Here is a 23,491-nt window from a genome sequence, read left to right as displayed (position 1 = left end):
AATAATAAAGAAAGAAAAGAAAAAACGAAAGAAAAATAACATGGAGTATTTTTACACATTTCCGGACAACTGAAGATTTGGGACTGCACATCTGGGAAGCTGGAAGGGCACTGGCCTTGCACACAGTTGACCAGGCTTCAGGCCCGGCATGCCCCGAACCCCACTGAGCCCTGACAGGTGAGATTCCCGAGCACTGAGTCAGGAGCAAGCCCCGAGCATCACCAGGTGGGGCTCAGAGACCAAACGGAAACAAAACCAGCAGAATGACGGCTCTCGGCTTGGACTGTCTGAGCAGCCTCGGGGGAGGAGCTCCCCAGCGCTGACCTTGAGGGCCAAGTCGTAGGCGGCCATGCTCCACGTGTCCCTCTCCGACATCAGGTCTTTGATGCAGTTCTCCAGCCTCTGTCTCTGCATTGAGTACAGTTCGTGGTAGTCTTCGACGATTCTACAGCGACTCAGAAACAGACACGTTGGGGGACCCCAACAGCCTGCTGGGCTCAGGGCACGGTCCCCAGGGTGCAGCAAGGCCTGAACACATGAAAGATGTGGGGTTCCCCCAACCCGGCACCGCACCCCCCCAGTCCTGCAGGGAACAGTCCTGGTCCCCAGGAATGTCACTCAGTTTGGGTCCCCGAATAGCAACGACACACTTGACTTGTGACATCGGGCTGGAGCAACAACGGTGCTGGGGGGTGGGGGGCGGAAATCCGGGCTTAGGTTGTGGGGGGCGTGGGGAATTTTTTTTCTTTTTGGGTTCACCCCTGGTGATGCACAGGGGTTATTCCTGGCTTTACACTCAGGAATTACTCCTGGCAGTGCTTGGGGGGGCCCTATGGAATCCTGGGAATCGAACCCAGGTCGGCCGCGTGCAAATTAAATGCCCTACCTGCTGTACTATCACTCCAGTCCTGAGTGGGGAATCTTGGGGTTCATTCCCAGCCCGCCCATCCCCCCAAACACCATGGGGTGTGCCCACTGAGCACAGCTAGGTGTGGTCCAAAAAGCGAAAACAAAAACCAAGACCATCACCCTCATCCTCCTCCTCGTCCTCCTCCTCTGCCCCTTCCGAGAGTTTTGTGCAAAGTCTGCAAGCGTCCGGCCACGCCCACGGTGAGCCCATCTGAGGAGGCTGGAGGTGAAGGGGGCTTCAGGGGGAGGAGGGACCGGGAGGCATTCAGGAGTACTGAAACTCAGTACCCCCAGGAAAAGAATTTAAAAGCCATCCAGGACCCCCAGCCTCACAGACACACAAAAATAATAATAAATATTAAAGACAGAAAGAAAAAAAGAAGGGCTGAAGCAATAGCACAGCGGGGAGGGCGTTTTCCTGGCATGCAGCTGACTCGGGTTCAATCCCCGGCATCTCATAGGGTCCCCTGAGCACTGCCAGGAGTGATCCCTGAGTGCAGAGGCAGGAGGAACCCCTGTGCAGTGCCGGGTGTGACCCAAAAAGCAACAGAAATAATAAAATAAATTATAAATAGATAAATAAATAAATATCTTAGTCTGTGGGGCATGAAGAGAGCCAGGGAGCGGACTCACGGTGACTCACCTGGCGTTCTTCTCGGCTTCCAGAAGGGCCGTGGCCAAGTCCTTGTGGGCCCGGTGGGCTTCCAGGGTCAACTTTATGTCCTGTTCCTGAACCAGACACAGCTCCCTGAGGGACAGCCAGCAAAGGAGCACAAGCACTCAGTGGGCAAAGTTTCCAGAAAGTTCCTTCCCCAGAAATCAAATCTGTCCACAACCTTTTTTATAGTGACTCTCATCCGAGATTGTCTAACTTTATAAACCAAAGTTTGGGCAGGGGTAGGGGGTGGCGGGGGAGGGTGTTTCCCTTGCACGTGGCAGAACCGGGTTCGATCCCCAGCATCCCCTAGGGTCCCCTGAGCACCGCCAGGAGTGATTCCTGAGTGCAGAGCCAGGAGTTAGCCCTGAGCATTGTCCTGGGTGTGACCCAAAAAGCATAACTAAATAGATAAATAAATAAAACCTGGGGCTGGAGCGATAGCACAGTGGGTAGGGTGTTTGCCTTGCATGTGGCCAACCCAGGTTCGATTCCCAGCATCCCATATGGTCCCCTGAGCACCACCAGGAGTGATTCCTGAGTGCAGAGCCAGGAAGAACCCCTGAGCATCATTGGGTGTGACCCAAAAAGCAAAAAAATTAAAGAAATAAATAAATCAAATCATGAGTGAGGCGAATGCCCTGGGCACCGCCAGATGTGATCCCCCAAACAACAATAAATAAATAAATAAATCAGATCCGGAGCCAAAGTACAGTGGGTAAGGCGCTTGCCTTGTGCACAGCCCAACCCGGGTTCGATCCCCGGCATCCCTTACGGTCCCCTGAATGCTGCCAGGAATGATTCCTGAGCGCAGAGCCAGGAGGAACCCCTGAGCACTGTCAGGTGGGGCCCCCCAAAACAACAACAAGAAAAGACTCTTCGCCGAGTGTATTTTGCTTTTCGGGTGTGGAAGGGTGGGTTTGGCTCTATGCTCAGGAGTGCTCCCTGGTGGTGCTCCGGGGACGGGACGTGATGCTGGGAATAGAGCCAGGATCAGCCCCGTGGCGAGACAAGCGCTGTCCCTGATGTCCTGTCTCTTCCGCCCTGGGACCCTCCCCTCACACCATTCCCGACATCCGAGGGGGCAGCCGGGGCCTCCCGCTCTGACCTGGTCAGCTCCTCAATGACGTTCTTGAAGTTGTGCAGTTCCTCTAAGATGCGCTGGTCCATCATGCGCTGGCTGACCAGGTCCTTGTAGAAGTCCACCATCTGCCGGGCCACCTGGTCCAGCATCTGGACGTAGCGCTCTCTGCCTCAGGCACGCGGGGAGAGAAACCAAGGCAGGGGGTGGTGAGGCAAGCAGGATCCCAAAAAGAGACAGACACAAAGGGTGAGAGTGCAGAGGGGAGGGACAGTGACCGGAGCCTCCCGCTGCCCTTAGACAAGGGCCAGCCCTGGGCATTTCACACGGAGTCCCGAATGGAGGCATCCAGAAAGAAATGAAGAAAACAGGGGCTGGAGAGATTGGGCCATTGGGAGGGTGCTTGACTTATACACTGTCGATCCCCAGCACCCCATAGGGTCCCCTGAGCTCTGCTTGGAAGGATCCCTGAGCACAGAGCCAGGAGTGATCCCTGAGCACAGAGCCAGGAGTCAGCCCTGACCACAGAACCGGGAATGAGTCCTGAGCACAGAGCCAGGAGTCAGTCCTGAGCACAGAGCCAGGAGTCAGCCCTGAGCACAGAGTCAGGAGTCAGCCCTGAGCAGAGTCAGGAGACATCCGTAAGCACAGAATCAGGAGTGAACCCTGAGCACAGAGCCAGGAGTCAGCCCTGAGCACAGAGCCAGGAGACATCCGTAAGCACAGAATCAGGAGTGAGCCCTGAGCACAGAGCCAGGAGTCAGCCCTGAGCACAGAGCCAGGAGTCAGCCCTGAGCAGAGTCAGGAGACATCCGTAAGCACAGAATCAGGAGTGAGCCCTGAGCACAGAGCCAGGAGTCAGCCCTGAGCAGAGTCAGGAGACATCCGTAAGCACAGAATCAGGAGTGAGCCCTGAGCAGAGTCAGGAGACATCCGTAAGCACAGAATCAGGAGTGAGCCCTGAGCACAGAGCCAGGAGTCAGCCCTGAGCAGAGTCAGGAGACATCCGTAAGCACAGAATCAGGAGTGAGCCCTGAGCACAGAGCCAGGAGTCAGCCCTGAGCACAGAGCCAGGAGTCAGCCCTGAGCACAGAGCCAGGAGTCAGCCCTGAGTACAGAGCCAGGAGTCAGCCCTGAGCACAGAGCCAGAAGTCAGCCCTGAGCACAGAGCCAGAAGTTAGCCCTGAGCACAGAGCCAGGAGTCAGCCCTGAGCACCAGTGGCTGTGGCCCAAAATTTAAAAACAAAAAAGGAACCAAAGAAAACATTTTATTTACAAGGGCATCAAAAAGAATGACTAATTTAAAATGAAATAAGATAAAGCAAGAGTTGGACGGTGAAACCCGCAAAAACATCACTGAAAAACAGAAGACCTAAATAAACGGAAAGAAATCCCATTTTCACAGACTGGAAGACAATTGTCACGAAGGTGGCAATGCTTCCCAAAGCCAAAAAAAGCAGAAAATGGTGCAGACATCCCCCACAGAAATCCTCTTAAGGAATTTCTAGCTATTGCATTATATTTTTTTTCACATTTTCATTTTATTATTTGGAGGGGCACACCCGGTAGTGGTCAGGGCTTACTCCTAGTTCCATGCTCAGAGATCACTCCTGGTGAGCCCCAGGGGCTCAGAGGTCCAAATGTGGTGTCGGGGACTGAACCAGGTCGGCCACCTGCAAGGCATGTGCTCTCTTAACTGTCTTTTTTTTTTTACTTTTTGGGGGGGGTGTCACACCCAGCAATGCACAGGGATTACTCCTGGCTCTGCACTCAGGAATTACTCCTGGCAGTGCTCAGGGGATCATATATCTCCAGTGTCTTATCACTGTTCTCTGTGTTATATTTTCCTACAGAAAATACCAGAGATACCCTAGACACTTTTTTTTTTGCTTTCGCTTTTTGGGTCACACCTGGCGATGCCCAGGGGTTCCTCCTGGCTCTGCACTCAGGAATTACTCCTGGCGGTGCTCAGGGGACCCTATGGGATACTGAGAATCGAACCCAGGTCGGCCGCGTGCAAGCAAACGCCCTACCCGCTGTGCTATCACTCCAGCCCCATCTAGACACTCTTCACTGCCCATAGACTACACAAGCGTGCTTTTGTGGTGTTGCCACACGCAAGACAGAGAGGAACTTCATTCTTTTAGTGGCTGTGTTTTGTTTGAGGTTGGGACGGAGCTACACCCGGCAGTGCTCAGGGCTTACTCCTGGCAAGGCTTGGGGGACCCTCTGGGGTGGCATAGAATGAACTCGGGGGGCGGGGGGATAGAGTGATAGCACAGCGGGGAGGGCGTTTGCCTTGCACGTAGCTGACCTGGGTTCGATCCCCAGCATCCCACAGGGTCCCCTGAGCACCGCCAGGAGTAATTCCTGAGTGCAGAGCTGGAAGTCAGCCCTGAGCATCGCCAGGTGTGGCCCAAAAAGCAAAAAAAATAAATAAATAAAATAAAATTAAAAAAAGAAGGAACCTGGGCGGGCCACATGCAAGACTGTATGCCTTCCAGCAATCTGGCCCTTTGGTGACTGTTTTTTTTTTAATCTTTTTTCTTTTCTTCTTTTTTTTTTTTTTTTTTTTTTTTTGCTTTTTGGGTCACACCCAGCGATGCTCAGGGGTTCCTCCTGGCTCATGCACTCAGGAATTACTCCTGGCGGTGCTCGGGGGACCCTATGGGATGCTGGGAATCGAACCCGGGTCTGCTGCGTGCAAGGCAAATGCCCTCCCTATGGCTCCAGCCCCTTTTTTTTTTCTTTTTTGCGGGGTGGGGATACAATTGGGCAATGGTTAGGGGCTACACCTGGTTCAGGGACCAACGCCAGAGTGTGTATGGGGGGGTATGGGTTGGGGGGGGGCCAGGTTCGAACCCGGGGCTCTGGCTCGTGGCCACCTCCCGGCGCCCTGATGCTGAGAGCCGCCTCACCTGATCTTGGCCAGCAGCTCTCCGCGGTCAGCACAGTCCACGCTGACCTGCCGGATGAGCTCGTGGAACACGGTGTTGTAAACCGTTTGCTCCTTCCGAAGCAGATGGAGTAGGCTGTGCATCTGTGGAGTGGGAGAGAGGGTCAGTGCTGGGAGGGGGGACCGGTCAGCACCCAAGGGTCAGCACTGGGGGGGGTCAGCGCCCAAGGCTCAGTGCTCAGGGGTCAGCGCTCAAGGATCAGTGCTCAGAGGTCAGCACTCAAGGATCAGCGCCCAGGAGTCAGCACCCAAGGGGCAGCGCTCAGAGGTCAGCGCTGGGGGGCCAGCACCAGGGGGTCAGCGCCCAAGGGTCAGTGCCCAGGGGTCAGCACTCAAGGGTCAGTGCTCAGGGGTCAGCTCTCAAAGATCAGCGCCCAGGAGTCAGCGCCCAAGGATCAGTGCTCAGGGGCCAGCGCTGGGAGGCCAGCGCCATGGGGTCAGCGCCTAGGTCAGCGCCCAAGGGTCAGTGCCCAGGGGTCAGCGCTCAAGGGTCAGTGCCCAGGGGTCAGCGCTCAAGGGTCAGAGCTCAGGGATCAGCGCTGGGGAGCCAGCGCCAGGGGTTCAGCGCCCAGGTCAGTGCCCAATGGTCAGTGCCCAATGGTCAGTGCCCAGGGGTCAGCGCCCAAGGGTCGGTGCCCAAGGGTCAGCGCCCAAAGGTCAGCGCCCAAGGGTCAGGGCCCAGGGGTCAGCTCCCAAGGGTCAACGCCAAAGGGTCAGTATCAGGAAGGTCAGCGCCCAAGGGTCAGCGCTTAAGGATCAGCGTCCAAGGGACAGCACCCAAGGGTCAGCGCTCAGGGATCAGCACCCAGGAGTCAGTAACCAAGGGTCAGCGCCCAGGGGTCAGCTCCCAAGGGCCAGTGCCCAAGGGTCAGTGCAGGGAGGTTGGCGCCCAAGGGTCAGCGCCCAAGGGTCAGTGCCAGGGGCGTCGGCGCCCAAGGGTCAGTGCCCAAGGGTCAGCGCTTAAGGATCAGCGCCCAAGGGCCAGCGCCCAAGGATCAGGGCCCAGGGGTCAGCGCCCAAGGGTCAGCGCCCAAGAGTCAGCGCCAGGGAGGTCAGCGCTCAGGGATCAGCGCCCAAGGGTCAGCACCCAAGGGTCAGCGCCCAGAGATCAGCACCCAGGGGTCAGTAACCAAGGGTCAGCGCCCAGAGGTCAGCGCCCAGTGCGCCAACAGGCCAGGAAAGGCAAGGCAAGGGGCGAGGTGCCAGGAAACCGTGCCCACCCACTCACAATCAAACCTCAAGGCGCGGGGGGGAAGCAAAGGACCCTTCGGCTTTTACAGAGGGTCCCTGCCAGGTCTGGGGGCGTGGTGCGGATGGGGGATGTAGTACCCGCAGGTGCCACTGGGGGCGCTGTCTGCAAGGTCGCTGAAAGAAGGTGGATTTTAGTGGGGTGCGAGGATTTTGATTTTTCCCCCCTGAAATGAGGGCAGTGAACCAGATAAATTTGGGACCCTCTGAAGTGCTAAGAAAGGGAGTGGAGGGATGGCACAGCGGGGAGGGCGTTTGCCTTGCACGTTTCCGATCCGTTTTCGATCCCCGGTATATCCTTGGTTCCCCCGAGCACTGCCAGGAGAGATTCCTGAATGCAGAGCCAGGAGTCAGCCCTGAGCATCGCCGGGTGGGACTCAAAAACAGGAAGGAAGGAAGGAAGGAAGGAAGGGAGGGAGGGAGGGAGGGAGGGAGGGAGGGAGGAAGGAAGGAAGGAAGGAAGGAAGGAAGGAAGGAAGGAAGGAAGGAGAAGGAAGGAAGGGAGGGAGGGAGGGAGGAAGGAAGGAAGGAAGGGAGGGAGGGAGGGAGGGAGGAAAGGAAGGAAGGAAGGAAGGAAGGAAGGAAGGAAGGAAGGAAGGAAGGAAGGAGAAGGAAGGAAGGAAGGAAGGAAGGAAGGAAGGAAGGAAGGAGAAGGAGAAGGAAGGAAGGAAGGAAGGAAGGAAGGAAGGAAGGGGAAGGAGAAGGAAGGAAGAAAGGAAGGAAGGAAGAAAGGAAGGAAGGAAGGAAGGAAGGAAGGAAGGAAGGAAGGAAGGAGAAAGAAGGAAGGAAGGAAGGAAGGGGAAGGAGAAGGAAGGAAGGGGAAGGAGAAGGAAGAAAGGAAGGAAGGAAGGAAGGAAGGAAGGAAGGAGGGAGGGAGGGAGGGAGGGAGGGAGGGAGGGAGGGAAGGAAGGAAGGAAGGAAGGAAGGAAGGAAGGAAGGAAGGAGAAAGAAGGAAGGAAGGAAGGAAGGAGAAAGAAGGAAGGAAGGAAGGAAGGAAGGAAGGAAGGAAGGAAGGAAGGAGGGAGGGAAGGAAGGAAGGAAGGAAGGAAGGAGAAGGAAGGAAGGAAGGAAGGAAGGAAGGAAGGAGGGAAGGAAGGAAGGAAGGAGAAAGAAGGAAGGAAGGAAGGAAGGAGAAAGAAGGAAGGAAGGAAGGAAGGAAGGAAGGAAGGAAGGAAGGAAGGTTGGTTTTAGGTTGGAGAAATAGCACGCAAGTTAAGATGTTCAGGCTGGAGCAATAGCCCAGTGGGGAGAGCGTTGGCCTGGCACGCGGCCAACCCGGGTTCGATCCCCGGCATCCCCTAGGGTCCCCCGAGCACCGTCAGGGGTGATTCCTGAGTGCAGAGCCAGGAGGCAGCCCTGAGCATCGCCGGGTGGGACCCAAAAAGCCAACAACTACAAAAATGAGAGGCCACGAGGAGCTCTACGTCGCCACACGCCAGAGAGAGCCGCGGTCCTCCGTGTGCTTCTATATTCCTCTCGCCTGACTTGTCTCTGCATCTCCGACTGAGCGAGACTTCTCACAACACCACGCCTCCCCTCATCCCCAGTCTACAGACGCGGAAACTGAGGCTGCCCTCTCCCCAGGCCCGGCCGAGCTGCCCTCACCTTGGTGGGCGCCTTGTACTCCTGTTCCTCGATGCCCGCCCGCTCCAGTAACGTCTCCATCACGCTCTTCAGCTGAGCCACCTCGATCCTTTTATTGGGCTTCCTGCAGGGGGACGGAGGCTTAGGACCCCCCTCACCCGGGGCCGACCCGGGTTCGATCCCCAGCATCCCATAGGGGCCCCCTAGCACCTCCTCAAGCAGCGAAGAGAGTCAGATACACGGAGAAATTGCTCGGGGGGGGGGGGGGAAGTGGAGAGACAGCACAGAGGCTGACCCGGGTTCGATCCCCAGCAAGCCCCTGAGCCCCGCCAGGAGTGATCCCCGAGCACAGTGCCAGGAGTCAGCCCTAATCACTGCCAAAAATAAAAAACAACAACAAAAGTTTTTTTTTTTTGAGGGGCTGCTGGAGCGATAGTGGGTGGAGCGCTGGCCTTGCATGTGGCTGACCTGGGTTCGATCCCTGACACCCCATATGGTTCCCCCCCCCAAAAAAAAATTTACAACGTCTGCACTTACATGGATGGAAAAAGCAGGAGCCGGTTTTCACTGTCAGTGAGCAGCGTGGTGTATTTGCTGGAAGGAAAGAGAATGCAGGTTACCAGGAGCAAAGTCTGTTTCATCGCATGCCCAGGCCCAAGAAACAGGGGAACGGAGAGGCCTGGGGGCGACCTAAAAGGCCCACTCATGCCAGAGCGATAGTCCAGCGGGGAGGGCGTTTGACCCGGGTTCGATCCTGGCATCCCATAGGGTCCCCCCAAGCATCACCAGGAGTGATTCCTGAGCGCAGAGTCAGGAGTCAGCCTGGAGCATCGCTGGGTACGACCCAAAAAGCCAAAAAAAAAAAAAAAGGGTACAGCAGGGAGGGCATTTGCCTGGCAAGAGGCCAACCTGGGTTCGATTCCCAACATCCCATAGGGTTCCCCGAGCGCCGCCAGGAGTGATTCCTGAGTGCAGAGCCAGGAGTCAGCCCTGAGCATCGCCAGGTGGGACCCAAAAAGAAACAAAAATAATTTTTTTTTAATTAAAGAGTCACTGTATCACTGTCATCCCGTTGTTTATCGATTTACTCTAGCGGGCGCCAGTAACGTCATCATTCGTCCCAGCCCTGAGATTTTCGCAGCCTCTCCTTACTCGTCCTTCCCAACGGTGCCATACTGGGGGCTCTTTCAGGGTCAGGGGAATGAGGCCCGTTATTGTGACTGTTTTTGGCACATCAAATACACCACAGGGAGCTTGCGGGATCTGCCATGCAGGCGGACTAACGAATAAAAAAGATTAAATTATAAATGACAATTATTCCTTTAGGTGAGACTCTTTCATTCACCGGGAGCCCTTTCCCAGTTGTACTACCAAGACAGGCGGCCAAGAGCCCCCCCACCCCACCCCATTTTCAGGGAGGCGGCAGGAGACGACTTCGCTCCGGCTCAGACGGGGCCTGCGGGACTCACTCATCGTAACACTCCAGCCCCGAGACGCCGGTGCTGGACACGATGTGGAATTCTTCAGGGACCAGAGTGTCCGTCAGCCTCCTGGGCTGCAAGGGGAGAAGGAAGCAAGGATGAGAACGGGAGCCGAGGAAAACGGGCTGCCCCGATGGGAGCCTCTCGGAAGGGACCTCCGCCCACTTTCTCCTCTCTCTCCTCCTTTCTTTTTCTTTCTTCTCCTTCCTTCCTTCCACCTTCCTTTCTTCCCTCCCTCCTTCCTTCTCTTCCTTCCTTCCCTCCCTCCCACCCTCCCTTTTCTCCTTCCTTCCATCCTTCCTTCCTTCTCTTCTTTCCTTCCCTCCTTCCTTCCTTCCCTCCCTCCTTCCCTCTTTCCTTCCTTCCTTTCTCCTTCCTTCTCTTCCTTCCTTTCTTTCTCCCTCCCTTCTTTTATTCTTCCCTCCCTTCCTCCCTTCTTTCTTCTCTTACTTCCTTCTTTCTCCCTTCCTTTTTCTTTCTTCCTTTCTTTCTTCTCTTTCTCCCTTCCTTTTCTTTCATTCCTCTTTTCTCTTCCCTTCTTCCTTCTCTTTCTTCTCTTCCTTCGTTCTTCCTCCTCCCTCTTCTTTGTCCTTTCTTCTTCCTTCTCTTTCTCTTTCTTTCTACTTTCTTTCTTTCTTTCTTTCTGTCTTTCATTTTCTTTCTTTCTTTCCTCTCTCCCCCTTTCTTCCTTCCTTCCTTCCTTCCTTTCTTTCTTTCTTTCTTTCTTTCTTTCTTTCTTTCTTTCTTGCCTTTCTCCCCCACACCTGCTAATTCCCAGGACTTCCCCTGTGTGTGCGCTCAGGGGTCACCCCTGGCATGCGCTTAGGGGGCGGTCTGGAATATAGGGGCTGTAACTTGGGTGGGCCACGCGAGAAGCAAGCACATTTCCCCTGTGTTATCTCCTGCCCCGACTTTTTCTCTGCACGCCTTTTTTTTGGGGGGGGCATTTTTGGATACCACCCAGCGATGCTCAGGGCTGACTCCTAGCTCTGCACTCAGGAATCACTCCTGGCAGTGCTCGGGGGACCCTATGGGATGCCGGGGATCGAACCCGGGTCGGCCGCGTGCCAGGCCAGCGCCCTCCCCGCTGTGCTATGGCCCCAGAGAGGAGGAGAGACAAGCCCTTTCCGTACCTTGTGGGGCACCATGGCGCCCCCGGACAGCTGCAGCGAGTGCTGGGACTGAGGCGGGCACAGGGTTTTCTCCCTGGCTTCCCCCTTCACGTACTTCACATCGTACAGAAAAGAAATATCCCTAGGGAGGAGGAGAGAGACGCTTTTGACTCAGCTGTGTGCGCGGAGCTTTCTCACCCAAACTGTGTTCTCGAAAAACTCCACACCGGGGGCTGGAGCGATAGCACAGTGTGTAGGGCGTTTGCCTTGCACATGGCTGGCCTGGGTTCGATCCCCAACGTCCCGTATGGTCCCCCAAGCACTGCCAGAAGTAGTTCTTGAGTGCAGAGCCAGGAGTGAGTCCTGAGCATCATCCAGTGTGACCCAAAAAGCAAAAAAAAAAAACAAACAAACAAACCTGGGGGCTGGAGAGATAGCACAGCAGGTAGGGCGTTTTCCTTGCACGCGACCGACCCGGGTTCGATTCCCAGCATCCCATATGGTCCCCTGAGCACCGCCAGGAGTAACTCCTGAGTGCAGAGCCAGGAGTAACCCCTGTGCATCGCCAGGTGTGACCCAAAATGCAAAACAAAACAAAACAAAAACTCCACACCACACACTGCTGATTTGGCTGGGCCCATCCTTGCAAATCTCTCTTCTCCACACCCTACATCTTTTAAAAATTTGGAGGTGTTTTATTTTATTGCTTTTGGGGTCCCACCCGGCGATGCACAGGGGTTACTCCTGGCTCATACACTCAGGAATTACTCCTGGCGGTATTCAGGGGACCCTAAGGGATGCAGGGAATTGAACCCGGGTTTGCTAGGTGCAAGGCAAACGCCCTACCCGCTGTGCTATTGCTCCAGCCCCAAGGTGTTTTATTTTTTGAGGGGGGCACACCCAGCAGTGTTCCAGGCTTAGTCCTGGCTCTGCGCTCAGGGGTCACTCCTGGCGGGGCTCAGGGGACCCCATGAGATGCTGGGGACCGAAGCTGAGTCAGCCACATGCAGGGTAAGCACCCTCCTTGCTATGTCCCCCAATACCCTTAATATTAATGACATTTGGATGTCTCTCCTCTTTTTGTGTTGTTTTGGAATCACTCCAGGGCAAAGTCAAAATGTGTGTTAATCAATTTTTTTAACTGAATCACTATGACATAAACAGCTACAAAGTTGTCCATGATTGGGTTGCAGTCATATAATGTTCCAACATCCGTCCCTTCACCAGTGCACATTTTCTACCACCAATGTCCCGTTTCCTTCTTCCACCCTCATCCCCTGCCTGCCTCTATTTTCTTTCTTTCTTTCTTTCTTTCTTTCTTTCTTTCTTTCTTTCTTTCTTTTTCATGGCTTTTTGGGTCACATCCGGCGATGCTCCGGGGTTCCTCCTGGCTCATGCACTCAGAAATTATCCTAACAGTGCTCAGGCGATGCTCAGGGGTTGCTCCTGGCTCTGCATTCAGGAATTACTCCTGGAGGTGCTTGGAGGACCCTATGAAATGCTGGGAATCGAACCTGGGCCGGTTGTGTGCAAGGCAAATGCCCTACCTGCTGTGCTATTGCTCCAGCCCCTATGGGAGACATTTTCTTCTCTGTCTGGTGCTCCTGGGGCGCTGGGGATTGAACTCCAGACTTCTGCATGCAGTGCAGTGCTCAGCCCTTTAAGTCATCTCCTTGCCCTGAAAAATCCCTTTTGCTCTAAAACGGATCCCTGATACCAAGAATTACTCTGAGAAAATAAGGATGCTGGTGGGGGGTGAGATCCTGTTGTAACACAATATAGGTCTGCACAGCGGGACGGCATTTGCATTGCACATGGCTGACCTGGGTTCGATCCCCGGCAACCCGTTTAGTTCACTGAGCACTACCAGGAGTAATTCCTGGATGCAGAGGTAAAAGTAATGACCCCTGAGCACCACGAGGTGTGACCCCCAAACAAAAATATCCAGGGTTGGCAGGTACACCCGTCTTGCATGCAGCCAACCTGGGTTCGGTCCCTGGCACTGTATGGGGGTCCCCTGGACCATACCCGCAGGAGTGACCCTGAGCACAAAGCCAGGAGTCAGCCTGCACTGACAAACTAAGAATCCTTGACCCAGAGGCTGTTGGCATCACTGTTCCCAGTCATTCCGTGGTACCCCAAATATGGCTGGGAGTAGCCACTCACAAAAAACAAACCAAGGGGCTGGAGCTTTAGTACAGCGGGGAGAGCGTCTGGCCGACCCGGGTTCAATCCCTGGCATCCCATATGGTCCCCCGAGCACCGCCAGGAGTGATTCCTGAGTGCAGAGCCAGATGTAACCCCTGTGCATCGCCGGGTATGACCCAAAAAGCAAAAATATACAAATTTAAAACAAATTTAAAAACAAAACAAACAAACTCTGTTGATGGATTTTTCCAATCCTGTCCCTTCCTCAGAAATCACACAAATTAAAAAAAAAAACACATACACAGCCTCCCCGCCCCCACGCCTCGTTTTCCTCTTTTACCTTCCAGCACCACTGAGAGAAATGGGTTGGTCAAGCAAGTACTTGAGTTTAGTCCTTCTCAGGGGATGTTGCCAGACCGCATCTGCCTTCCGGGCCAGGATACCCTGCGGGGAAAGCGAAAACCGGGAGTGGCCAGCAGGGGGCGCGCTAGCACAACGAATTCAGCATCTTTCTGGGCCTGCAGCAAGGACCTTCAGTGGGGTTTGCAGCATCTGGGATTGGCACAGTGACTTTCAGTGGGGTTTGCATCATCTGGGAGTCTGCGGCATTTGCAAATTCAGCGGAATTTGCAAAACCAGGGAGAAAGAGGTGCTTAACACCCCTCATTTGGGTAAATAACATAAGGCCGCATGAAAGGACATAAGCCCAGTTTGTTTTGTTTTGTTTTGTTGGCTTTTTGGGCCACACCCTGCGATGCTCAGGGCTGACTCCTGGCTCTGCACACAGGAATCACTCCTGGCGGTTCTCGGGGGATCCAATGGGATGCTGGGAATCGAACCCACATTGACGCGTGCAAGGCAAATGCCCTCCCTGATGTCCTACCATTCTGGCCCCAAGTCCAGCATTTTTGCCTTGGGATTTTCCATTCATGCACAAGCTTTTAGGTTTCAAACTGGGAAATTGCTTCTTTTCCCCTTTTTGGCAATTTTTAAGCCATGGGCTGGAGCATAGCACAGCGGTAGGGCGTTTGCCTTGCACGCAGCCAGCCTGGCCGAGCCAGGTTCGATTCCTCTGCCCCTCTCGGAGAGCCCAGCAAGCTACCGAGAGTATCTCGCCCGCACGGCAGAGCCTGGCAAGCTCCCCGTGACATATTCGATATGCCAAACACAGTAACAACAAGTCTCAAAAAATGGAGACGGTGCTGGGTCCGCTCGAACCGTGGGGTGGGGAGGGGGTTTACACCGACCATGATGTCAAGCAGTGCTGGAGATTCGAGGGGTGGGTATGAGGTACTGAAGGTTAAACCAGGCCTCCACCCATGCACCCTAGCCCCCTATGCAAGTGTCTCCATTCTGTGTGGACTGGACACTAACACAGTTCATGGACAGACGCACCTGGGGTGGTTTCAGCTTCTTGGACGGCAGCAGGTACTCGGGACAGGGCCCCGCGTTGGTGGCGGCGGTGAGAGACTGGAGAATCTCCCCCGGGATGCAGTCATTCTGAAGTGGGGGAGGGAAGGGTCTGGAGCGGGCCACCTCCACGCTCTTCTCCTTCAGTTCCGGGAGCACTGAGAAACAGGAGGGAGAGGGGCCGGAGGACAGGGCAGCGGGGAGGACGTTGGCCTTGCATGCAGTCGACCCGGGTTCGATCCCCAGCATCCCATAAGGTGCCCTGATCCAGGAATGATTCCTGAGTGCAGAGCCAGGGGTAAGCCCTGGGCATCGTCGGGTGTGCCCCCTCCCCATACGTTTAATTTTAAAATGTTAAAAAATACAAAAATTATTAAACTAAAAATATTAAATTAAACAGAGTGCCAGAGTGATAGCACAGCAGGGTGGGCGTTTGCCTTGCGTGCAGCTGACCCGGGTTCGATTCCCAGCATCCCATAGGGTCCCTCAAGCACCTCCAGGAGTGATCCCTGAGTGTAGAGCCAGGAGGAATCTCTGAGCATCGCCAGGTGTGAACCAAAGGTAAAGGTAAAGGCCCTCCCGTTGATCGTCGATTTGCTCGAGCGGGCCCAGTAACGTCTCCATTGGAGACTTTGTTGTTACTGTGTCTGGCATATCGAATACGTCACGGGGAGCTTGCCAGGCTCTGCTGTGCGGGCAAGATACTCTCGGTAGCTTGCCGGGCTCTCCGAGAGGGGCGGAGGAATCGAACTCGGGTCGGCCATGTTGGCCGCGTGTAAGGCAAACGCCCCTACCGCTGTGCTATCAGCCAAAAATTAATTAATTAAATTAAACTGTCACTGTCCTCCCGTTGTTCATTGATTTGCTCAAAAGGGCACAGTAACGTCTCCATTGTGACACTTGTTACTGTGTTTGGCATATCGAATACGTCATGGGGAGCTTGCCAGGCTTTGCTGTGAGGGCGAGATACGCTCAGTTAGCTTGCCAGGCTCTCCTGAGAGGGGCGGAGGAATCGAACCTGGGTCAGCCAAGCCTTGTGCAAAGCAAACACCCTACCCGCTCTGTTCTCACTCCAGCCCAATCAAATTAAACATTAAAATTTAATATGAGGGGCTGGAGCGATAGCACAGCGGGTAGGGCGTTTGCCTTGCATGCGGCCGACCTGGGTTCGATTCCCAGCATCCCATATGGTCCCCTGAGCACCGCCAGGGATAATTCCTGAGCGCAGAGACAGGAGTAACCCCTGTGCATCGCCAGGTGTGATCCAAAAAGCAAAAAAAAAAAAAAAAATTTAAATGAAAACAATGATTTAATTTTAATATTAAAGTTTAAAAAAACTAAAACAAAAATGTTTTAATTCTTATAGAGTAATTAGTTCAACCTGATGTACACTGATAATTTCACCATAAACTGCCTGGCTCCCTTTTCTGTCCACTAGTAGAAAAGGAAACAGCTTTCGACTCTTGGAAACTAATGAAGGGAGCCTGAAGACTCAGGTTCTGGGCTCATCCTTCTCATCTCCTGTCCCCAAGGGGCTCTGGATGCCACGCCCACAAACTGCCCCCAGCTGCGACTTGAGCTCCTTAGTGGGCAAGATCCAGAGACACACAAAAGAATCTCCAAACTGAAGAGCTCGCTGCGGAGATTTCTCCAGACACTAATTGTCTAAAATTTTAGAATTCCAGGTCAGAGCGATAGCACAGCGGGGAGGGCCTTGGCCTTGCACGCGGCCAACCCGGGTTCGATTCCCAGCATCCCATAGGGTCCCCCGAGCACTGCCAGAAGTGATTCCTGAGTGCAGAGCCAGTAGGGACCCCTGAGCATCGCTGGGTGAGACCCCCAAAGCAAAATAAATAAATAAATAAATAGCAGCACTTCGAAAGAAAGAAAGAAAGAAAGAAAGAAAGAAAGAAAGAAAGAGTAAAAAAGAAAGAGGGGCTGGAGGATAGCACAGCGGGGAGAGCATTTACTTTACACGTGGCCGACCCAGGTTCGATCCCCAGCATCCTGTATGGTTCCCCTAGCACCAGGAGTAATTCTTGAGTGCAAAGCAGGACTAACTCCTAGGCACCACCAGGAGTGACCAAAAAGAAAAAAAAGATAGGAAGAAAGAAAGAAAGAAAGAAAGAAAGAAAGAAAGAAAGAAAGAAAAAAAGGAGAAAGAAAGGAGGGAGGGAGGAAGGAAGGAAGAAAGAAAGAAAAGAGAAGAGAAGAGAAGAAAAAAGAAAAGAAAAAAGAAAGAAAGAGAAAGAAAAGAGGGAGGGAGGAAGGAAGGAAGAAAGAAAGAAAGAGAAGAGAAGGAAGAAAGAAAGAGAGAAAGGAGGGAGGGAGGAAGGAAGAAAGAGAAAAGAAAAGAAAAAGAAAAGAAAGAAAGAGAAAGAAAGGAGGGAGGAAGGAAGGAAGAAAGAGAAGAGAAGAAGAGAAGAGAAGAAAGAAAGAAAGAAAGAAAGGAGGAAGAAAGAAAGAAAGAAAGAAAGAAAGGAGAAGAGAAGAAAAGAAAAGAAAGAGAAAGAAAGGAGGGAGGGAGGGAGGAAGAAAGAAAGAAAGAAAAGAGAAGAAAAGAAAAAGAAAAGAAAAGAAAAAAGAAATCGCAGGTTCAGAAGCCCAGAAACGGCCAGGCTGACGGGACCCCTGGGGTCCTTACCCAGCTCCTCCTTGGACGCCGAGGAGGACGTTTTCAGCGTTCTGCTGTCCAAGCTGGAGGGGGGCATCGCTGGGCAGGGGGAAGGCGGATCTGATGCGAGACATGGTCGTGGCTGCAGAAACGAGGGCTCACGGCTCAGCAGAGCTAAGCCAGCAGCGCACCAGCCACCGAGCGGGGTTCCTGGGCCCAGCACCACCGTCCTGCAGGGGGGGCGGGGGGGGAGAGAAAGAAGGGGGGTGGAGAGAGAGCACGGCGGGGAGGGCGCATGCCCCTGAACGCAGAGCCAGGAGTCAGCCCTGAGCACTGCAATCTCCCCCCCCAAAAAAAAACCCCAGAGAGGCCGGAGCGATAGCAAAGAGGGGAGGGTGTTTGCCTTGCACGTGGCCGACCCGGGTTCGATCCCCAGCATCCCATAAGGTCTCCCGAGCACCGCCAGGAGTGATTCCTGAGTGCAGAGCCAGGAGGAACCCCTGATTATCGCCGGGTGTGACCAAAAAAGAAAAAAAAACCATAGAAACTCGGGGCTGGAGCAATAGCACAGTGGGTAGGGCATTTGCCTTGCATGTGGCCAACCCGGGTTCAATTCCCAGCATCCCATATGGTCCCCTGAGCACTGCCAGGAGTAACTCCTGAGTGCAGAGCCAGAAGGAACCCCTGTGCATCGCCAGGTGTGACCCAAAAAGAAAAAAAAACATGGAAACTACTTGAGGGGCCAGGGAGGTGGTCTGGTGACAGCATATACGAGCATGTGTAATGCTGTAATGCCCTGGGTTCGACCCCTAAAGGTAAAGGCCCTCCCGTTGATCGTCGATTTGCTCTAGCGGGCCCAGTAACGTCTCCATTGGAGACTTTGTTGTTACTGTGTCTGGCATATCCAATACTCTCGGTAGCTTGCCGGGCTCTCCGAGAGGGGCGGAGGAATCGAACTCGGGTCGGCCATGTTGGCCGCTTGTAAGGCGAACGCCCTACCCGCTGTGCTATCGCTCCAGCCGACCCCTAGTACTGCAAAAATAATTTTCCCCCCAGGGACTAAATAAAAATGTTTCTTTCAGGGCCAGAGCCATAGCACAGCAAGGAGGGCGTTTGCCTTGCACACGGCCGACTTGGGTTCGATTCCAACATCCCATAGGGTCCCCTGAGCACCGGCAGGGGTAATTCCAGGGGTAGTACAGAGCTAGGAGTAACCCCTGTGCATCGCCAGGTCAAAAAAAAAAGTATATGGGGCTGGAGTGATAGCAAAGCGGGTAGGGCATTTGCCTTGCATGCTGCCGACCCAGGTCAACCCGGGTTCGATTCCCAGCATCCCATATGGTCCCCTGAGCACCGCCAGGGGTAATTCCTGAGTGCAGAGCCAGGAGAAACCCCTGTGCATCGCCAGGTGTGATCCAAAAAGCAAAAAAAAAAAAAAAGCATAGATGAAAAATAAAGTGATAAGTGGCAGCATTGAATAAATTCAGAAAATTAAAACAAATTTTTTTCTTCTTTCTCCTTTAGTTGTGGTGCTTTTAGCAAGGATAGTGGACAGGGCGGAAGGGGCGTGGGGTGTTGGGATGGGTGGTCAGAGCTGCTAGACACGCAGCGGGCTTCTAAGGCTGTGACATTCCTCCTGGCCTGGAAAAGATTTTTTTTTTTTTTTTTTTGCATTTTTGGTCCCACCCGGCGATGCTCAGGGCTGACTTCTGGCTCTGCACTCAGAAATCACTCCTGGCGGTGCTGGGGTGGGGACCCTAGGGAATGCTGGGAATCGAACCCGGGTCAGCCCCGTGCAAGGCAAACGCGGTCCCTGCTGTGCTATCGCTCCAGCCCGGGGAAAGGATTTCTTAGGAATCCAACCTGCTGGGGCCGAAGCGATAACACAGCGGGGAGGGCGTTGGCCTGGCACGCGGCCGACCCGGGTTCGATCCCCGGCATCCCCTAGGGTCCCCCCGAGCACCGCCAGGAGGGATTCCTGAGTGCAGCGCCAGGAGTCAGCCCTGAGCATCACCGGGTGGGACCCAAAAGGCCAAAATAATATTAACAATAATAATAATAATAATGAGTCATGGGACTGGACAGATAGCACAGCGGGGAGGGGCATTTGCCTTGCATGCGGCCGACCAGCACCGCCAGGAGTGACCAGGAGTTACCAGCAAGTGACCCCTGAGTGCAGGGCCAGGTGTCCCCCTGTCTTCCCACCCCCACAAAAAAAAAAGGAGGGAAGAAAGCGCGCAGGCATGCCCAGGACAGGGGCGGCCGCGCATCCTGCAGGCCCGTCTTGGAGTCCACTGGGGGAGTCCACTGGGTCCCCGGACCGGCCTGAGGGTCCCCCGTGGGCGCCCCGGGGTCCCCGTCACCCTCCCGGCACGCGGGCACCGGCGGGGTCCAGCCCCGGGGCGACGCGCCCGGCCTCCTACCGGGAAACCGTCTTCCCCGCCGGGCATCTTGGGGCCGCGCATCCCACGGACGCCTGCCCGTCGCCATGGGAACGCAGGACCCGCCGCGCCCGCGCGCCCGCCCGAGCACTCAGGGCTGTCCTCGGGATGGGGGGGGGATGGGCAGGGAAGGAGGAGGGTCAAGGGTTCAGGGGGCTTCCCCTCCCTCCTCCCCTCCCTTCCTTCCCTCCTCCCTCCCTCCCTCCCTCCCTCCCTCCCTTCCTTCATTCCTTCTTTCTCTTCCTCTCTTCCTTCCTTCCTACCTTCCTTCCTTCCTTCCTTCCTCTCTTCCCTCCCTCCCTCCCTCCCTCCTTCCTTCCTTCCTTCCTTCCTTCCTTCCTTCCTTCCTTCTCTCCTTCCTTCCTTCCTTCTCTTCCTCCCTTCCTTCCTTCCTTCCTTCCTTCCTCCCTCCCTCCATTCTTTCCTCCCTCCCTCCCTTCCTTCTTCCCTCCCTTCCTTCCTCCCTCCCTCCCTTCCTTCCTTCCTTCCTTCCTTCCTCTCTTCCTCCCCTCCCTAACTCCCTCCCTCCTTTCCTTCCTTCCTTCCTTCCTTCCTCCCTTCCTCCCTCCCTCCCTCCCTCCCTTCCTTCCTTCTCTCCCTCCTTTCCTCCCTTCCTTCCTTCCTTCCTTCCTTCCTTCCTCCCTTCCTCCCTCCCTCCCTCCCTCCCTTCCTTCCTTCCTTCTCTCCCTCCTTCCCTCCCTTCCTTCCTTCCTTCCTTCCTTCCTCTCTTCCTCCCCTCCCTAACTCCCTCCCTCCTTTCCTTCCTTCCTTCCTTCCTTCCTTCCTTCCTTCCTCCCTCCCTCCCTCCCCCTTCCTTCCTTCTCTCCCTCCTTCCCTCCTTCCCTCCCTTCCTTCCTTCCTTCCTTCCTTCCTTCCTTCCTCCCTCCCTCCTTCCCTTCCTCCCTCCCTTACTTCCTCTTCCTTCCTTCGTCCCTCTTCCTTCCTCCCTTCATCCCTTCCTCCCTTTTCCTTTCCTTCCCTCCCTCCTTCCCCCATCCCTCCCTCCTCTCCTCCCTCCCACTCCTCCCCTCCACCCCCAGCAGTGCTCAGGCTTACCCCTGGCTCTGCGCTTAGGGGCGCTCCCTCCCAGCGGCTCTGAAGGTCAGTTCTCAGCCTGACGAAGGTGCCCAGCTGCAAGCAAGTGCCTTACCCCTTTGCTCTACTGTCTCTGGGCATTGGAGACTGCCCTTGTCCCTGACCTCTTATCCTTGGCTCGCAGGAGACATCCCTGCAGGTGGACGCCCTTTGGGGATCCGAGGTACACTCGAGGCAGTGCCAACCCCAGTAAAATCATCGCCACTGGCTTAAGGCGCTGTGGTCAGCCCGTTTGTCCTGTGTGGAGACACGTTTGTGGAATTCCAAAGGAAGAATCCACAAATCTTCGTCAGACACCGCATTCCTTTCTCGTGACGGAAGAAACAAGTCATCTCTGTGTGGCAGGCAGAGAACATTCATCTGCCTGGGTTTCAAGTTCAGGGCTGCGGGCGTGGCGCAGAGGAGAGGCCCCGGGTTCGAGGCCCAACAACGTCTGCGGAAACTAAAGCCAACCCGGCAAGTTGGAAGTTCCAGGGAGCAAGTGCAGAGTGCTAGATTCCATCCTGTTTTTTTTTTTCTTTTTGGGTCACACCCGGCGATGACCCAGGTTCGATCCCTGGCATCCCATAGGGTCCGCTGAGCACCACCAGGAGTAATTCCTGAGTGCAGAGCCAGGAGTAAGCCCTGAGCATCGCCAGGCATAACCCAAAAGAATAAAAAGTCTCCTCTGATCTGGCTTTCAGTTGTTTTGGGGTCACACCTGGGGATGCTTGGGCTTTCTCCTAGATCTGCACTCAGGAATTACTCCTGGTGGTGGGCAGGGGACCCTGTGGGATTACAACCACAATCAGGACCATCCTGTTGTTCGTTGATTGCCTCGAGCCGGCCCCAGTAACGTCTCCTTCATCCTAGCCCTGAGATTTTAAAGTGCCATATTCAAGGCTCTTTCAGGGTTAGGAGAATGAGACCCATCATTGTTACTGGTATTTGGCATATTGGGGACGCCACCACGGGGAGTTTGCCAGGCTCTGGCATGTGAGCAGGTTACATTCGGTAGCCCGCCGGGTTGTCCAAAGAAAGAATGAGATAGTAAGATGTCACGCAGCCGCAAATGTGGCCACGCGCTTCCTGGAGCTGGGTTTCATAGTCTCTGGGTCTTATAATCTCATCAATGGCCAAGACCCAGAGACCCTATGGGATACTGGAGATGAAATCCCAGTCAGCTGTATGCAAACTCCGTATCTGCTGCCCTATCTCTGTCCATGTTTTATCTGTTTTTTTTTAAGTTGAACCTGATTTTGATAACCTTATCAAGACCAAAGGTGTAAAACAAAAGTAAAAGATATGAATAAAATAGATTATCATTAACACTTGGGAGCACGGATGAAGTTTTAACTCCTAAGAAACTTTTTTTTTTTTTTTTGCTTTTTTGGGTGGCACCCATCAATACTCAGGAGTTACATCCTGGCATCTCACTCAGGAATCACTCCGGGCAGTGCTCGGGGGACCATTTGGGATGCCGGGGATCGAACCTGGGTCGGCCGCATGCAAGGCAAACAGGAGAATGTGCTCCCCACTGGACTATTGCTCAGGTCCCAGAAACTCTTTTAATCTTTTTATTTGCTTTCTGGGTCACACCTGGCGATGCTCAAGGGTTCCTCCTGGCTCTGCACTCAGGAATCACTCCGGGCGGTGCTCGGGGGACCCTAGGGGATGCTGGGAATCGAACCTGGGTCAGCCGTGTGCAAGGCAAACGCCCTCCCCGCTGTGCTATTGCTCCAACCCTACTCCTTTTAATCTTCTTGTCAGACTTGGAACAGCAAATCTTTGATAAACTACCATGTCTCACTTCTGGGGGTAAAATGACCCCAATATGCCTTCCAATGATCAGCCTTCATGAACATAATTATACGCCAGACAAATGACACAGCACACTGTATCAGCAACAACAGGGGTGCCTCAAATGAGACCCTTCCACGGCAGAGAGCATTCTGGAAAAACATATATGTGGTTCTCCAGACATACATATCTATATATAGATATAATACATGTTTATATTATGTTTTTTTTCTTTTTGCTTTTTTGGGTCACACCCAGCAATGCTCAGGAATTGCTCCTGGCAGTGCTTGGGGGACCATCTGGGGTGCCGGGGATCGAACCTGGGTCGGCCGTGTGCAAGGCAAATGCCCTACCTGCTGTTCTATCACTCCAGTCCCTCTATATATTATGTTATATAGAGATATGTATTATATAGGTAGGGCTGGAGCGATAGCACAACAGGTAGGGCGTTTGCCTTGCACGCAGCCAACATGGTCCACCCGAGTTCGATTCGTCCGCCCCTCTCGGAGAGCCCGGCAAGCTACCGAGAGGATCTCGCCCGCACAGCAGAGCCTGGCAAGCTACCCATGACATATTCGATATGCCAGACACAGTAACAAAGTCTCCAATGGAGACGTTACTGGGCCCGCTCCAGCAAATCGATGATCAATGGGAGGGGCCTTAATTAATTTTTGGGCTGGAGCGATAGCACAGCGGTAGGGCGTTTGCCTTACATGCAGCCAACATGGCCGACCCGAGTTCGATTCCTCCGCCCCTCTCGGAGAGCCCGGCAAGCTACCAAGAGTACTCGATATGCCAGACACAGTAACAACAAAGTCTCCAATGGAGATGTTACTGGGCCCGCTGGAGCAAATCGATGAATGGGAGGACAGTGACAGTGATTATATAGGTATAATATATATGTTAGATCATGTGTTTCACCCTAGTGCAAAGTCTAAGAATAATGATCAAACCAATGCAGGAGGCAAGCTTCTGGAT

The 23,491-nt window shown here is 54.1% G+C and overlaps 1 protein-coding gene across 1 annotated transcript in view; it reads right to left on the bottom strand.

Moving 5' to 3' along the window:
- The window catches only part of AXDND1 (axonemal dynein light chain domain containing 1), a 36,157-nt gene extending 18,862 nt beyond the window's left edge, over nucleotides 1-17,295 (bottom strand). Inside the window, exons 1-11 of the mRNA XM_056107329.1 lie at nucleotides 17,229-17,295; nucleotides 14,570-14,742; nucleotides 13,515-13,618; nucleotides 11,048-11,168; nucleotides 9,903-9,988; nucleotides 8,971-9,027; nucleotides 8,455-8,557; nucleotides 5,564-5,685; nucleotides 2,673-2,813; nucleotides 1,553-1,657; nucleotides 325-445 (exon numbers count right to left, since the gene is read on the bottom strand). Of these exons, the coding sequence (XP_055963304.1) occupies nucleotides 325-445; nucleotides 1,553-1,657; nucleotides 2,673-2,813; nucleotides 5,564-5,685; nucleotides 8,455-8,557; nucleotides 8,971-9,027; nucleotides 9,903-9,988; nucleotides 11,048-11,168; nucleotides 13,515-13,618; nucleotides 14,570-14,742; nucleotides 17,229-17,295 (1,200 nt within the window). The remainder of the gene's footprint in view (nucleotides 1-324; nucleotides 446-1,552; nucleotides 1,658-2,672; nucleotides 2,814-5,563; nucleotides 5,686-8,454; nucleotides 8,558-8,970; nucleotides 9,028-9,902; nucleotides 9,989-11,047; nucleotides 11,169-13,514; nucleotides 13,619-14,569; nucleotides 14,743-17,228) is intronic.
- Between the last annotated feature and the right edge of the window lie 6,196 nt (nucleotides 17,296-23,491).

This window comes from Sorex fumeus, unplaced genomic scaffold, assembly GCF_029834395.1.
Source record: "Sorex fumeus unplaced genomic scaffold, SorFum_2.1 ptg000161l, whole genome shotgun sequence".
NCBI classification, from domain to species: Eukaryota; Metazoa; Chordata; class Mammalia; order Eulipotyphla; family Soricidae; genus Sorex; species Sorex fumeus.
This window is presented reverse-complemented; position numbering and strand designations above follow the sequence as displayed.